The sequence below is a fragment of the Poecilia latipinna genome, unplaced genomic scaffold, assembly GCF_001443285.1.
Source record: "Poecilia latipinna isolate Pla-1442-1.1 unplaced genomic scaffold, P_latipinna-1.0 Scaffold1177, whole genome shotgun sequence".
Classification (NCBI taxonomy): Eukaryota; Metazoa; Chordata; class Actinopteri; order Cyprinodontiformes; family Poeciliidae; genus Poecilia; species Poecilia latipinna.
In genome coordinates this window covers 282,526-297,670 of record NW_015113793.1, presented here as the reverse complement: position 1 = coordinate 297,670, position 15,145 = coordinate 282,526, and the positions used below count along the sequence as shown (strand labels likewise).

The 15,145-nt window shown below is 41.8% G+C and overlaps 1 protein-coding gene across 4 annotated transcripts in view; it reads right to left on the bottom strand.

The window, feature by feature from the left end:
* Nucleotides 1-15,145, bottom strand: part of crocc (ciliary rootlet coiled-coil, rootletin) — a 27,394-nt gene extending 12,249 nt beyond the window's left edge. Inside the window, exons 1-21 of one of the 4 annotated variants that reach the window (XM_015053388.1) lie at nucleotides 14,875-15,145; nucleotides 14,598-14,724; nucleotides 13,616-13,785; nucleotides 12,435-12,626; nucleotides 11,670-11,753; nucleotides 11,498-11,589; nucleotides 9,567-9,732; nucleotides 8,522-8,628; nucleotides 8,162-8,368; nucleotides 7,737-7,827; nucleotides 7,565-7,651; nucleotides 6,565-6,777; nucleotides 5,507-5,706; nucleotides 5,253-5,435; nucleotides 3,746-3,890; nucleotides 3,529-3,675; nucleotides 2,867-3,097; nucleotides 2,243-2,436; nucleotides 2,022-2,149; nucleotides 613-782; nucleotides 342-521 (exon numbers count right to left, since the gene is read on the bottom strand). In XM_015053388.1, the coding sequence (XP_014908874.1) occupies nucleotides 342-521; nucleotides 613-782; nucleotides 2,022-2,149; nucleotides 2,243-2,436; nucleotides 2,867-3,097; nucleotides 3,529-3,675; nucleotides 3,746-3,890; nucleotides 5,253-5,435; nucleotides 5,507-5,706; nucleotides 6,565-6,777; nucleotides 7,565-7,651; nucleotides 7,737-7,827; nucleotides 8,162-8,368; nucleotides 8,522-8,628; nucleotides 9,567-9,732; nucleotides 11,498-11,589; nucleotides 11,670-11,753; nucleotides 12,435-12,626; nucleotides 13,616-13,785; nucleotides 14,598-14,724; nucleotides 14,875-14,925 (3,165 nt within the window). In that variant the 5' untranslated portion in view covers nucleotides 14,926-15,145. The remainder of the gene's footprint in view (nucleotides 1-341; nucleotides 522-612; nucleotides 783-2,021; nucleotides 2,150-2,242; nucleotides 2,437-2,866; nucleotides 3,098-3,528; nucleotides 3,676-3,745; nucleotides 3,891-5,252; nucleotides 5,436-5,506; nucleotides 5,707-6,564; nucleotides 6,778-7,564; nucleotides 7,652-7,736; nucleotides 7,828-8,161; nucleotides 8,369-8,521; nucleotides 8,629-9,566; nucleotides 9,733-11,497; nucleotides 11,590-11,669; nucleotides 11,754-12,434; nucleotides 12,627-13,615; nucleotides 13,786-14,597; nucleotides 14,725-14,874) is intronic. The other 3 variants (XM_015053389.1, XM_015053390.1, XM_015053391.1) reach the window with 3 other exon arrangements.

The window sequence follows — 15,145 nt, the reverse complement described above, 5'->3', positions numbered from 1 at the left end:
ATTATTTTTGCTGAAAATTTGAAATAAACTCACAATTATCCATTAGTGAGAAATAAAGTGCATATCTGTTGATTTTGCGTGAATTTCTGTGAAAACTGGTGGGACTGACTGATGCAATTTAGGAGTAAACAGATAAAAGCTGCATTGATTTGATTGATAATATTTACCACACAATTGTTATCTTAAAGGTTGTATTTATGATGAGTTTAGAGGCCCATATAAAGAGCCATGTTGACCCAGATTTGGCCCCCAGGCCTTGAGTTTGACACATGTGACATAGATGATGAAAAGTGGATTGAATGTGAGGATTATGAGCCTCACAGCAGCAGTGGCTGTCAGACCTGCTGTTTCTCCGTCTCGGCCTGCAGCAGACTCTGGTCTCGGTCGTGCTGCAGAGCCCTCAGCTGCTCCTGCAGCTCCTCTCTGTCTCTCTTCGCTCTCTGCTGCTGGTCGTCCATCTCCTGCCTGCAGCGCCTCAGAGCTGCTTCCTGCTCCATCTGCAAGCTGTGACGCACCACTTCCTGCAGCGCAAAGGTCAGCAGAACACACACTGAGAGCCCGTCAATGGGTTATACTTCCAAACCAACATGTTGAAGTGTTTGGGGTTCTCGCCTTCTCTGAGACCAGCCTCTCCACCTCCTCCTGATGCTCGGAGATGGCCTTGCGTAAAGCCTGCTGAGCCTCCAGCTGCGCGGCGCCGAGGGACTGAGTTAGAGTCTGCTTCTCTCTCTCTGCCTGCGCCAGGGCGATCGCATCGTCTGAGCGCAACCGCTTCAGCTCAGCTAGAAAACATCCAGGTGGACAATTTAAGTCTCGCTCAACTCACATTCTCACACTGGTTAATCCCTCCAGGATGCTGCGATGTTTTGGTGAGTTTTTGTGCCAGAATGTACTGATATTTGAGTCTGCATCTTAGTAAGCACCTCTTGAGAATAATAAACGTCTTGTCACAGTGGTCGTCCCTCCAGGATTTGTTTGTTTGTTCTAGTGATTTTTAAAAAAAATAAAAATTACTGATTGGTGGAGATAATTTCAAACTACTTGCTTATGCATGATATTAACTATGATCTTTTGTATTGATCGCCGTGTCGATCACAGAATATAAATTGGCATCAAGAAAGGCTGAGAAAAAAATACTGCCACCAGCAGGTGAGAGTTGGCATCATGTAAACCTGATGTTTTACCATTGATGTGAAAAATTTGCAGTAAATTCACAATTGAGGGTGTCAGTATTTTGATTGAAATTGATTGAAATCAGAACTCCTTTAATTTGAATGAGTGATTTAATAGATAAAATAATATTTAAGGTTGTATTTATGTGACTCTCTAGAGTACAAATGGCCACATAAAACCCTGTGGTGGACCGGATTTGGCCCGCGGGCCTTGAGTTTGACTCATGTGCTTTTAAGGTGAATGGTCAAGATTCATGCAAACGTTGTGATGATTGGTGAAAATGGCAAAGTTTGTGACTGACGATTGAATTTGAATTAACGGTTGCTATAGTTACAACACGGCTGAGAAACAAATTATGATATAAATATTTCATATCAGTCAATATTGATAATTATTGATTGGTTTTCTTGTTTTAACCATCTGAAATAGCACCAAACTGGTATCATGAGCTTTCCTGGTTTTTCCAGTTTTTATTCCACGCTGTTTTTTTATTTATTTTTAAGCAGTTATGAGGAGAAACTTTAAACTGCTGCTTTGGCGGTTACGCAACAGATTGCTGCTAGGTAACCAAAGAATGAATGAGTTGCTAGGTAACCAGAGAGCAGAGGGAGTTAGTTCTTGTCACTGCTTAGCTAAACTCTTTCCTCCATCTACATCTCCCAGAATTCTTTGCAGTTCTGGATCAGAGTTTGGTGACATCATTGATTATTCTACATGCCACATGTCATCTGTCGATATTGATCACGTGTCTACAGCGATATATATGCTGTTATTGGTTTATTGTCTCATAGTTGCGGTGGCGGCTGACTCGTGTTCCAGGCGCCGGTTCTGTTGCTCTGGGTTTTCACCTGCGGCCGTCTCGCAGCGGGCGCTCAGCGCTTGGTTCTCGGCCTCCAGTTGATCTCTGCGGGACACGACCAGCGCCAGCTGCTGCTGCGCCTCAAACAGACCCGTTTCCAGGGACTCCCGCTCAGACCTGCAGGTTCAAAGAAATGAAGTAACAAAGCCGATCTATTTTAGAGAAGCTGGTGAAGCTACAGCTTCAGGGTTTTCATGGATCAGCTGTGACCTGAAAGCAGCCAGTTCCTCTGACAGCGCCGAGTTCTCTCTTTCAGACGCCGTCAGCTGGACCACCAGAGCCGCTTTGTCCCGGGCCAGATCCGCCCGACCGCGGCCCGCCTCCTCCAGCGCCGCCTCATTCTTCTGTCCCTCCCCCTGGGCCAGGCTCAGCTCCGAGCCCAGAGACGCAACCTCGGCACAAAGCTGCCGACAGACGGAGAGAAAAACCCAGGAAATAAAGGTCACGAGTTCCTCTGGATCCGGGAAGATCTTCCAGAGTTTCTCCAGAATCCTCAGAGTTTTACATCAAAATAAAAATATTACAATTGACCATTGGGATTTCTACATCTGTCAGGCTTTAAATGTGGAACCAGCAAAAAGATAGGAAAGAATAAAAGAAAAGGACAAAAAGATACAAAGAAAATAAAAAAGATACAAAGAAAATAAAGGGAAAAACACTGGAAATAAAAGAAGGAACAAAAGGAAGAAAACAAAATCATATTTAGATATTCAGCTGGAGAATGAAGTCTGGAAAAGTAGATATAAATCTGGTCCATTCCTGGTAAATATGTAAACATTGTGACGTTCTGTTCCTGCTTGTCTGGACCTGTAAACAACAGACCCGGTTCGGTACCTGGGTCACCTTCTGCTGCAGCCGCAGCCTCTCCGCTCTGAGACTCTGCAGCTCGCTCTCCGTCCCGGCCCGGCTCTGCTCGGCGTCCTGCAGCGCCTGCTGCAGCGCCACGCGGCCGGCGTCCAGCTCCAGCCGGTCCTGCTCCAGACGGACCAGCTCGTCCCTGATGGTCAGCCGCTCCTGCTCCGCCTCGCGGCGCTGAGCCAGCAGGACGCGCTTCTCCTCCTCCAGCTGAGAGACGAATAAACAACGAAACCGGGCCGTGATGGATGACAGAGCAACTATAAACACAAACTTTACTGCTTCTTCTTGTCATGTCATAAACTAGAACTACGATTATTTTAGTTATCAATTATTCTGTTGGTTGTTCTGACAATTAATCAGACAGAAAAATTCTGCAGATTTTCCATTTAAGCCCCTTTATACAATATTAAAAGTACAGATAAATAATTGAGTTCCGTTTATAAATGACAAAGTAAACATTTAATTGTCTAAAATCCAATTAAAGCTTTCAGCAGTTAGTCATCTCTAATTCTGGTTCAAAGGGTTATTGCTAATTTATTGAGAGGGAAGGCAAAAGGAAAAGTTTCCTCCATGTCCACTAGGGGGCTTCGTACTCAAGCAGGATGTACTTCCTAAAAGGCCCAGCAGGGGGCCCTCACCTGGAGGATGTAGTTGTTGAGGTCCACCTTGTCCTGGGCCAGCGCCTCGTTCATGCCGCCCATCTTTGCCAGAGAGTCCCTGAGCGCCGCTTCCTCAGACTGCAGCCTGCTGAGCTGCAGTGACAGCTCAGTGCTGCAGCTCTCGGCCTGCGGGGAAAAAGACGCGTCAAAAACACAAAGATGCAGAGATTCTACTACATGGATGTTTGCCCCTTACCCGAGCCAGCGCTTCGGACAGCTGGGCCTTCTCGCGCTGCAGAAGCTGCCTCTCTACCTCCCCCTGCTGGTGGCTCTCCCTCACTGCAGACAGCTCTCCTCTCTGAGCCGATGCTCGGCTCTCACTCAGATCCCGCTGCTTCTGTCTGAACGGAGCAAAACACACAAGATGGAGGCCAGTCAGGACAACAACAGGTCTGGGTGGTAGTAATCCTTTAAAGCTCGTTTTTATTTAATTTTAATTTTTTGATTCAAGAGCTGCTTTGAGTACGAAACACGATAAAGGCCACTGAAAAAAAATTATTCTGACTTTAATCTCAGGATTTTATAACGGCATTTCAGGGTCAATGTAGATTAATAAAAAAGGAGTAAATTTCTGCCAAAAAACTGATATCATGAGTTTAATTTTAGAAATTTTTTTTAAAAATATGAAAATTTCCGACTTGAAACTAAAACATTTCAATTTTTTTTTTACTTTTGAAACTTAGAAATAAAAAAATGGTTTTGAATTCAGAAATTAAAAAAAAAAATACTTTTGAAACTCAAATGTTTGTGTTTTTCTAGAAAGTTTCTGAGATTAATTTCAAAAGTTCAGAATTTTCTAGCAAAGTTTTGACTTTTCAAACTCAGAAATTTCGAAGTTTTTTCTAGACGTTTTTAGGTGGAAATTTACTCATTTTTTTCTATCGACAAAGGCTCTGCTACAGCATCATATAATTCTGACTTTAATCCCAAAATGTCGACTTTAATCTCAGAATTCTGGCTTTTTTCTCAGAATCAGAATTGTTTAAATTGTTTATGCGCCATCAGGCTAATCAAGCCTTAAAACTCAAATCTACCAAATAAATCTGGGGCTGGGGTTCACTGTGGACAAAGTGCAGGTTTACAAATCCAATAGCTAGGAAGGAGCAGCTTTGCGATTATTTTTTATATGCTAACAATAACTGACATATAACAACTCAAAAGTAGAAGATTTTTGACTTTTGAAACTCAGAAAATTTCCCAAAGTCAAACTTGTTCTACTTTATGAGCTCAGAAAATGTCCATGTTTTTTTTTCTAGAGAATATGTGAAGATAACCCTAAAATTAATATTTTTCTTGAATATTTTTGATTTTTTTTTTGAGCTCAGAAATTTTACATTTTTACAAGAAGATTTCTGAGATTAATGTCTTAATTACGTTTTTTTGGCAGAAATTTACTCCTCCTTTCTTTTCTACCTACAATTGCCCTTATTCTCAGTCATCTTAAATAGTTTTTGAATATTTTTTTGTATTTTAATACAGATTGAATTAAAGTTCAGAGATTAAAGTCAGAATTAGGGATTTTTCTTAAAGTGGCCCTAATCCTAATCCGGTTGCTAGGCTTTTCTAATTAACTGTGTTTCTTTCACTAGCTAAAGAAGCAGCTGCAGTCTGGAAATGTGCTGAAAGCTCTCCGCTGCGTCTTGTTGCTCGCTGCTGTAAAACTGTGAGGATTAGTAACGTCCAGGTTCGATTATCCTGCTCACATCCTCTGGGTCTCAGCTTTGGCCCGGTCTCTCTCCTGATTGGCCGCCTCCTTCTCCTCCCTCTCGCCGTCTCGCTCTCGCTGAGCCGCCAGCAGCGCCAGCTGCAGCTTCTCGCGCTCCATCTGCAGCATCTGGACGCTGCTCTCCGCTGCCTGGACGCTCTGCTCCAGCTTCGCCTTCTCGCTGCGGGCGGGAATCACGGAGTTAAAACTCCGTCAGGATGAAACGGTGAGGAGGAGACGGTGACCCCTGACCTGGCCAGCGCGTCCCGGTCCTGCTTCAGACGGTCCTTCTCTTTCTGGGCGTTCTCTCTCTCTCGCTGAGCTGCGTCTCTTTCCCGCTGCAGCGCCTGGTTCCGCTGCTCCGAGTCTCGTCTGGACGAATCGGAGTCTGAAAGCTGCTTTCGAAGCTGCTGGACGGACGACTGGGCAGAGAGCAGACGGCCGCGGACGTCCTGGGAGCCAGACCAGTGATGAAGGTGTCGGCATAAATTTATCACGATGAATCGATTATTGGAATAACAATTTTAGGAATAAATTAATCGCTAACTGGAGTATGCAGACTCATAAGAAGCAGTTTGCTAAAAGAAAACTTGTATTTAGAATTTAAAAAAATGTTTGTCTGTAAATATGTAAAAAAAATCTCAATTAAGCACAGTTTGCTCTTCATTTACTAATCAATTAATTAAAATAAATAAATAAATAAACTGATTATAGTCCACTGATGCTGAGTGAAGACGAAGGACTGAGCTTTTCAAATGTAGATTATAAAAGTATTTTTTAGCTGCAAATGGCATTGTTGCAATAAATTTTATTTTCTTATTTAAAAACTACTTGAATATTGTACTTTTTAATATATTTCTAACCGTGTACAAAATAAGCTTACATGGTTACAACTTATTTAACCACTTAAATAAATTTAAACGATTAAATAAGCCACTTATTTAGCAAAATGATTTTTTTTAGCATCGTTTTGCTGATGGAAAATCAGCAGAATGTGACTTTTTTTTTATCCAACTAATCGATGAATTGTCAAGATAATCTGATTACAAAAATAAACGTATTATGTGAACTCAATCTGAAGAGGTTTTGTTGTTTATTTAAGTCAAATAATTGCGATTAATGAATTTTAAGCTTTTCAGCAGGAAAAGCTTCAACAGGACAATAAATTAGATTTGATCAACGAGGTTTAAATAACGAAAAATAACTTTTATCCTGCAGTCTGATCCTTTCATATCAAAGTATAAAATCCATTAAACTTCAACGGTTTCTGTTTTTTTTTTTACTGTGGATCTTTATCAGTAGGTTGTCACCTGTAGCTGCAGCGTCTTGTTTGCGACGGCTGAGCGGAGAGCGGACAGAGCTGCGTCAGGCAGCGGAGACGGCGAGGAGGCCGGAGGAGCGGTCGCCATCTTTAACGGAGAGGAGGACCGTCGAGCAGAGGCGTCACGGATCAGCGCCAGGAGCGGGGCCGCAGAGCGATCCTGGTCGGCTTCTGACGACGACTCCCCGTCTGACAACACGCTCTGCAGAACCAGTAGGAAGCATCCAGAGTGAGTTTTACACCTTCAGCAGGGCGTGTGGCTTTGGTTTTTGAAGATTTTGATCTTAATGGGTTTCCATAGGTCACAGTGACGCCTGAGGCCGCCATTTTGTTTGACAAGCGTGATTTACAACATTTATTTATTCAGACGTTAAATTCAGCTCAACTCTACGACAAAATATTGGATTCAGACCAAAAGACTAAAACCATAATATCACAAGAATACAGTTATATGATAAAAGAGCCTCTAGATAATATGAGAACCAGAATAAAGTTGTAATTTTTATGAGAATTCCTGCACACAGATTCCTCAAAAATTAAAATGAGGAATGTTGAGCATCCTGTGAAGTTATAATCCAATATAAGTTTTAGAGATAATACAATATTAAGTTGTTATCAGTAGCAGGACTTTAAAATGACTGTGCAAATAATTGAGTCTGTTTTGAAGAAAGAACGGCACGGACTGAACTCGTCTCATCAGATCCTGAGGAGATTTTATCTCATTAAAACAACTTTTTCTCATGACTTTAAGACGTTTTTATGCTATTAATGTGATTTTATTCCTGTGCTTAAACAAAGGCTCTCGTAACCTGGCCCTGATACTCTGCTGTACAGAAGCGACGCTAGTTATAAAAGCCACTTTTATTTTCTGTAGTTTCTTTTTAAGAAAAGAAAGCAAGCAAAACACACAACTGATAGAAATCAGACCTGGTGTGAAAAATTTTTGATTATTTTTTTAAGCTGTATCGTCCAGCCATATTTATTTATACCTGAGCGATGTCTCTCAGCGTGTCCAGCAGCATCTCAGACTGAGCTTTAATCAGCTGCGTGTCGGGCTCATCGCTGCCACTCTGCTCCTGAAGGAAAAGGACCAAGCAGAGACAGAAATGTAAAAATGAAAAGACCCAAGGCGCTGCGTCAGCCTCAGAGACGCTCTCTTACCTCGAACCTCTGCGTCAGAGTGGAGATTTCTGCGTCTCGCTCCACAATTTGTCCCTTCAGTCTCTCACATTCTCGCACCACGTCAGACAACCTGACAGTTCAGACAAAAACTGATGATTTTTACTATGAGTAAAAAAAGTGACCCGTTCACTGTTCCTGTTTGTTATACAATCCCTGACCTTATAGGGTCAGAACCAGAGCAGAACTTAAAGTATCTAATCTAAATGCTGACAGAACTTTAATATTGTAGTTCAATTTTGAAGTTCTTTTAGAAATAAGTTGTAATTTGATATTGTGACAAATTGCAGCCAGTGAATGAAAATGTTTTTTTTTTTTTAAATACATAAAATAATAAGATATTGTATTTCTTTTAATTCGACTCAACCGTTTATGAAGTACCGCTAACCCGTTAGTGGCTCACTAACCTGACGTTGAGCTCACTTTTCTCTGCTTCGGCTCTGCTCTGAAGGCTCATCATCTCCGCCGCTCGCTCCCTCAGCTGCTGCTCCAGCTGAACCCTCAGAGCCTTTTCTCCCGCCGCCCGACTGTCCACCGACGTGGACAATCCAGAGCAGGACACCCGGGCCGAGTGGGACATCCGGGCCAGCTCAGATCGCATTTCTGACAAGTCTCTGAGAGAAAAGAGAGGGAAAATGTTCAGGGTTCGTACGCTTTTTCCACAGTAAAATTCACTTTACACAGAAATCAGTCACTTTCAAACCTTCTCAAGGCTTTCAAGCACCCATCAGAACGCTGAAATGTTGAGTTTGTGATTTTATTTTTACCTTTCGGTGGCGCTCTTCATCTCGCAGACGTGCCTCCTGAAGCCAACCACTTGCCTCCACAGCTTCAGCAGCCGGCCGTGTTCGCTGCTGAAGTAGCTGTGGAAAGACTGAAGGCAGAAACAGGAAAAAGGTCTCAGCAGCTTCACCGATTTACTGTGACGTGAGTTGATGATTTTTGATGATGGAACTTGACAAAATATAATGTTTGTTTCTGGTTGCTCTGTTGTTGACTGTATGTTGTTTTTATTTTTGTGTTTTCATCATGTAAAGTTCTTTGAACTGTCTTGTTGCTGAAATCAAATAAGTTTGATTGAGTTATTAAACCAGCGATCAGGCCTGAAATCTGGGTGCAGTGATGGACTCTGACCTGAACCCTCAGAGCCACATAAAGACAGTCACAAAGTCGGCCTTCTGTCACCTGAAGAACATCTCCAGGATTAGAGTACTGATGCCTCAGTGAGATCTAGAGAAACTCATCCATGCGTTTATCTTTAGTTTCATTGATTACTGCAACAGCGTAAAAAAAAAATCAATCCTCCAGCTCCTGCTGATCCAGAACGCTGCTGCTGGCGTTCTGACTAAAACCAGGAAGTTGGAGAACATCACCCAGTTCTACAGTCCCTACACTGGCTCCCTGTAGCTAAGAGAATAAATTATAAAATACTGTTAGCTTATAAATCCCTGAACAGTTTAGCACCACAATGCATCAAAGATCTATTGTTGTCATAGCAACCTCCCAGACCTCTCAGGTCTTCTGGTTCTGGTTCTGCTCTGCATCCCCAGAACCAGAACCAAATATGTGTGAATCAGCATTCAGCTTCTGCAAACTTCCAGAAAACTGCAAAACAGCTGAAATGCCTTAGATTTGCTTTTCAACCATAATAACTGGATCATTGATCGATACATTTGATACATACTGACTTTGTTGATAGCGTTTGACAAAACGTAATGTTTTCGGCTCGGTTCATGTTGGGTTTCTCCATATGTTTGTGATGTAAATCAGTTTTGAACAGACAGTGCTTCACTGTCTCTCTCTCTCTCTCACCTCCTCCTCTCTCCTCCAGTCTGACTCCTTCTGCTCCAGCTCCTCCCGGGCTTTGGTCCAGTCCACGGTGAGCCTGCGGATGTCCTGGCTCAGAGCCTCGTTGGCCAAACCCGCCTGCTCCAACTGCTCCCGCAGCATCGCGTTCACTGCCGACAGGCTGCTGCTCCTGAAGGCACCACAAGCATCACTGACATCAACAGACCTGCATATCTTTCCACTGGAGTCAAACACAAATTATTCATTTATTTGAAATATGCTGAAGCTGAATCGAAGGTTAAATCCCCCTTCTGCTTTCAGCTGTAAGCAAAAACATGAAATAAACACGTAATGCTACACTGTATAAATGCCTCAGTTGTATTTTATTGGTTAAATAGTCAACACAAAACAACATCTCTACATTTATGCCGGACTTTTATGTTGAGTCTTAATTTGTTCCCCAATGTTTTCTAACAAACCTCTGAAATTCACAAACCAACTGCAGCAGCTTTTCTTTTTCTCCCATTTCAACAGTGGCCTGCTGCTTTGTGTTGGTTTTCCACACAAAGTCCCAATAAAATACTTTAGAGCTCTAATATGACAACAAGCTAAAACCTACTGAAGATAAAAACTGATGGATATGAAGAATTACCAAACCCAACTAAACTCTGCAGACGTTTTAACTCAGAAACTGTTTATACTTTAACTTATTCATATCTGAGTATCAATAGAGATTCATTGATATGTGAAGCTGATGGTTATGTTATTAGTTGTTTTTTCTGACAACTAGTCCGATAATTGGAGAAAGAAATTTAAAAATTCTGCGTATTTTTCATTTAACCACCTAAGCAAATTAAGAAATGCAATAAAGATACAAATAATCAGAGCTGTTGCCGTGCAGCAAGAAGGCTCTGGGTTCGATTCCCGGCCCCGGTCTTTCTGCATGGAGTTTGCATGTTCTCCCTGTGCATGCGTGGGTTTTCTCCGGGTACTCCGGTTTCCTCCCACAGTCCAAAAAACATGACTGTTAGGTTAATTGGTCTGTCTAAATTGCCCCTAGGTGTGTGTGTGTGTGTGCACATGGTTGTGTGTCTCTGTGTTGCCCTGCGACAGACTGGCGACCTGTCCAGGATGTACCCCGCCTCTCGCCCAGAACGTTAGCTGGAGATAGGCACCAGCACCCCTCCCGACCCCACTGAGGGACAAGGGTGTTCAGAAAATGGATGGATGGATGGATACAAATAATCAAGTTCCTTTTAAAATCAGAAAATAGTCATTTTATATATTTATAAAGTGCAATTATTTAGTGAACAGTTGATTATTTGTTGCAATACAGTGTAGGGCTAATCTATTGTCTATTTTTTGGATTAATTGATTAATAATACTATAGTAGAAGACGCTTAATAAGAGATTTCCTTGCAGAATTTCAACCAGGCGAAGCTAAAACTTTGAAACATGAGGAGTTTGGGTAGAACTTATGTACAGACAAATAGTAGTTTTTTATTTTAAAGGCAAAACAGGCACACGAATATTATAATACGATTTTAATTACAAGTTTTTAATAATTATGAAATCGGTAGGCAATATATTTCATTAAATTGAGATAAGAGGTGGGGTTAAGTAAATGTTTACTTCTTCCTACTCCAAACAGAAAAGTCGCAGTACACTAATTATTTTGTTCTTGGTTATATATGCAGATGTTTCTCTGTCTTACTGATTATTTAATTCTCTTGTTTTTAAAAACCTGTTTGAAATAAATAAATAAATTTTTAAAAAATTTATCTATATATTTCTACACAGTTTTTGGTTTAATGTTCTGAGTGAATTGTTATTTCATCAAACAGCTTTTTTGAGCCTGTATACTCCAATTAACAATTCATTTATTATTAAATAGTCTGAGGATTATTTCAGTAATCGATTGGTTATGATTGATCCGATTGATCGTGAATCTCCACCTCTGCTGCTCTTCCTCCAGCCGGATCAAAGCTTCCTCCAGGTTGCTGCTCACGTCTTCCTGATGTCGTCCGTTTGACGTTTCGCTGTTGCTCTGAAATTAATTATCCAATTAGAAAACGACTCTGCAGACAGAAAACAGCTTCATGGTTTTCAGTGGGAAACGCCACCTACACCCACCGTGCCTTTCTCCACCTCGGAGGATTTCTCCTGAAGCATCTGCTCTAGATCGCCACATTTCTTTTTGTACTGCAGAACCTGAAGAAGAAGAAGAAGAAGAAGAAGAAGAAGAAGAAGAAGAAGAACCATCATCATGATGCTTCACTGTAAAAGCCGCTCAATTAAACACAGAGGTGGGTAGAGCACCCAAAAAATGTCATCAAGTAAGAGCAGTGATACTTCAACATATTTTTAGTTAGATCATAGGGAAAAAGTAGCCATTCAAGAAGTTATTCAAGTAAGAGTAAAAAAGTGTTTGGCAAAAAGTCTGAATAACTGATCAAATTTCCATAAGGAGGCAGCGGAGGGAGCGTCCGTAATAAATCTGCTCTTAAGGACGCAGCCCTCCGTCTCCAACGCCGAACCATAGATTCGTTCACGCCGAGTTTACCAGGTCGATAACCTTCAACTTAAAGCGGCATCATATGAACTTCTTCCTGTGGTTTCCATGATGAGGGGGTTTGAGTTTGAAAACATTTCTCCGTCGTGCCTGCTGCTAGCATGTGCTTGTTCCAAATGAAAATTAGCGCGTTCTTCTTTGATTTCCAATTTTGACTTCCAATGATTCACTTCCTGCTAAAGAGCCCCCTGGTGGTTGAAGAAAAATCCACAGAAAAGCCGCACCGGGCTACAAGCCGCATGGTTCAAAGAGTGGGAAAAAAGTAGCAGCAGTCCAAAAAATACAGTAGTTACTACGAGCTCCGGTCTGACCCGGCCCACCTTCGCCTGCAGCTTCTGCACCAGCTGCGCCTGCCTCTGCTGGCCCTCCTGGTAAGCGGTAAGTTTACGCCTGTAGGCCGCCTGCTCCTCGTCCAGCCGTCGCCGCAGGTCCACGTTCTGCTGGGCCAGGCTGCGCGACTCGGGCGAGTCGAGGTCGCCCTCCCCGGTTTCAAGCCGCAGCGCCTGCTCCAGCTGAAGGAGAGACAGAGGGAAGAACAAAATGGATTTTAATTTAAATATGGTTCTAACATGATGAAAGTGTTTCTTTTTCTTTCTCTGCTTCGTTTTGTTGGGTATAACCAAATATTATAGGGGTGCATGTATATATCTGAGCCTTTGTGGATCAACAATAAATTCAGATTTATAGCTAAATGATTATTATTCCACAACATGATTCAAATGAAATGAGTAAGTTAATCGTATCATAAATAAAAATGAACTTGATCATTTCCATTCTGATTATGAAGGAGAATGATGTTTAAAGGGACTTCTTAATACATTTTATTTATGGTTTCTGTTTTGTGTGGTTTTAATGTTTGTTTAATTTATTATTTTTGGTTGTTATTTTCCATTTTTTATATTTTAAAATATAGTCCTCCACTTCCAGTGTGAAATGTTTTTTGTAAAACTAAAGTTTATTGATTTTGAGAGAGCAAATTTGCATTTTTATGCAATCTTTGTATACTTTTGTTAACCTTGCTTTGTTTTCGTTGTTCCTATAGTGATAACATATAAAAGAAGGGAAAATAAAAAAATATTTTTTTCTTTCTTGTAAAACATAAATAATATAAAGTATAAATTTAGTTGAGTGTGTGTAAACTTTTTACTGAAATCATATTAACTTTGCTACAGCTGCCTTTGGGAGCAGGTTTATGATTTTTGCTAATGTTCGACCTGAATCCAATCAACAAGCCACCATATCCCTCCCTTGCTGTGAAGCCCCTGTTTACAATCTCCCGTGGCAACGGGCGCTATGGCAACATTCCACTCCACTTCATTCCATCCCCCGTCACCTGGGAGACCCACAAATCTGAGACAAAGACAAACCGGGAAGACAAAAAAACGGGGGAGAGGCGGGCATTCCTCCCAAAGCTTGTCCAGACCAGACACTTGGAGAATTTTTTTTATTTTCCCGCCTCACGTCGCCCCAGTTTCGGTCAGATTCGGCGTACTGTCCTCACCCTCTCGCTAATGGCGCCGTACTTGATGGCGAGCTCGTCCCGGTCGGCTCTGCTGTGGGCCAGCAGGTCCTCCAGCCGGGCCAGCTCTCCCTGCAGAACCCGGTTCTCCTCCTGGACGGACATGACGGAGGACATGGCCCCAGCTGCTGACAGAGAAAAAAAAACCCGCTCTGTTTTAGATGGACAGCATTAGGGATGAAACGATTAATTCAAGTAGTCATGACAAATCAATTATTGAAATAATCATCAACTAGTTTAGTTATCGATTAATTATTAACTGGAGTATAAAGAGTCTACAAAAAGCATTTGCTGAAAGAACAACACAGTCAGAGCAGTAATTAAACCAAAAAACTTTACAGAAAATATATACATTTTGCTGTGAGCGTGTCACCTAGTTCAGATTCTGTTAAAAAAAATCTCCTTTTAGGCACCTTTTGCTATTCATATATTAATTCTGTTAGTTAAAAACATAAACACACGTCACTGTATTGATGTTAATCTCAGCAGAAAGAGCTGAGCTTCTCACATGTTGATGTTAGAAGTATTTTTTAGCTTCAGATTGATCCTTTGCTACAAATGATCAAGCATCCACTAACAGAATTGTATTTTAGGCAATAATATGTTTATTTTCTTATTTTTTAAAAAAGGAATTAAATTATATGTTTATTTGCATCTTTTAATGTATTTCTAATATTAAATAAAAAGGGCTTCTAATGAAAAATCTGTAGATTGTGTAAATTTTGTAATCGATTAATCACCAGATTAATCAATTAATAAAGTTGAATTCAGACAGAAATTAGAATCCATCAGCTGCTCCTACTCTTTGAGATGGGATGCTTTAATGTATTTCTAATATTGTATAAAAACGGATTAAATCTGCAGGATGTGGCCATTAATCACCAGAATAAGCAACAGATTAGTCGATAACTAAAACAGCAGTTAGCTGCAGCTCTAGACTACATAAGGACGAGGAAGGACTCACTGGTATCGTTGAGGTTCTTGGTGACGATCTCTCGGACTCTGGCCGGCAGACATGTAGGGGCCGCATCCGGTGACGGGCCCCTGACGGTCAGCCTCTTCTCCTCAGACAGGACGCTCTCCTCCAGCCGCTGGTTCAGATGAAAAACAAAGACCCACAGCGGCTAAGTTAGACGTTTTGATGATGCAATCACCACAGCTACGGAGTTTGCCCCAATTGCCCCATCAGCTCGCCGTCAGCGCATTATGAAAGCGCTGAGGTGAGATCCCGGGGGCCTCACCTGGATCACCGACTCCAGCTTGTTGGAGTCGGAGTTTTTCTCACCGCTCATTGCCGCTGTTTCCAAATCCCCCAGGAAAATAGGATTAACTCAAGATGAATTCCCAAACAGAGCGACGGTCGCGTCTTTCCCTCCTTTTCCAGCCGGTGCAGAAAAAAGGATAAAAGTTTCCCACTTTAATCTGATGACGTTTCTGGTGAGTTTTTGGCAGCAGAGGAGCGGAGCGCGTCCGTCCTGCCGTCTCCTCAGAGACTCAGACGCAGATTGAGGA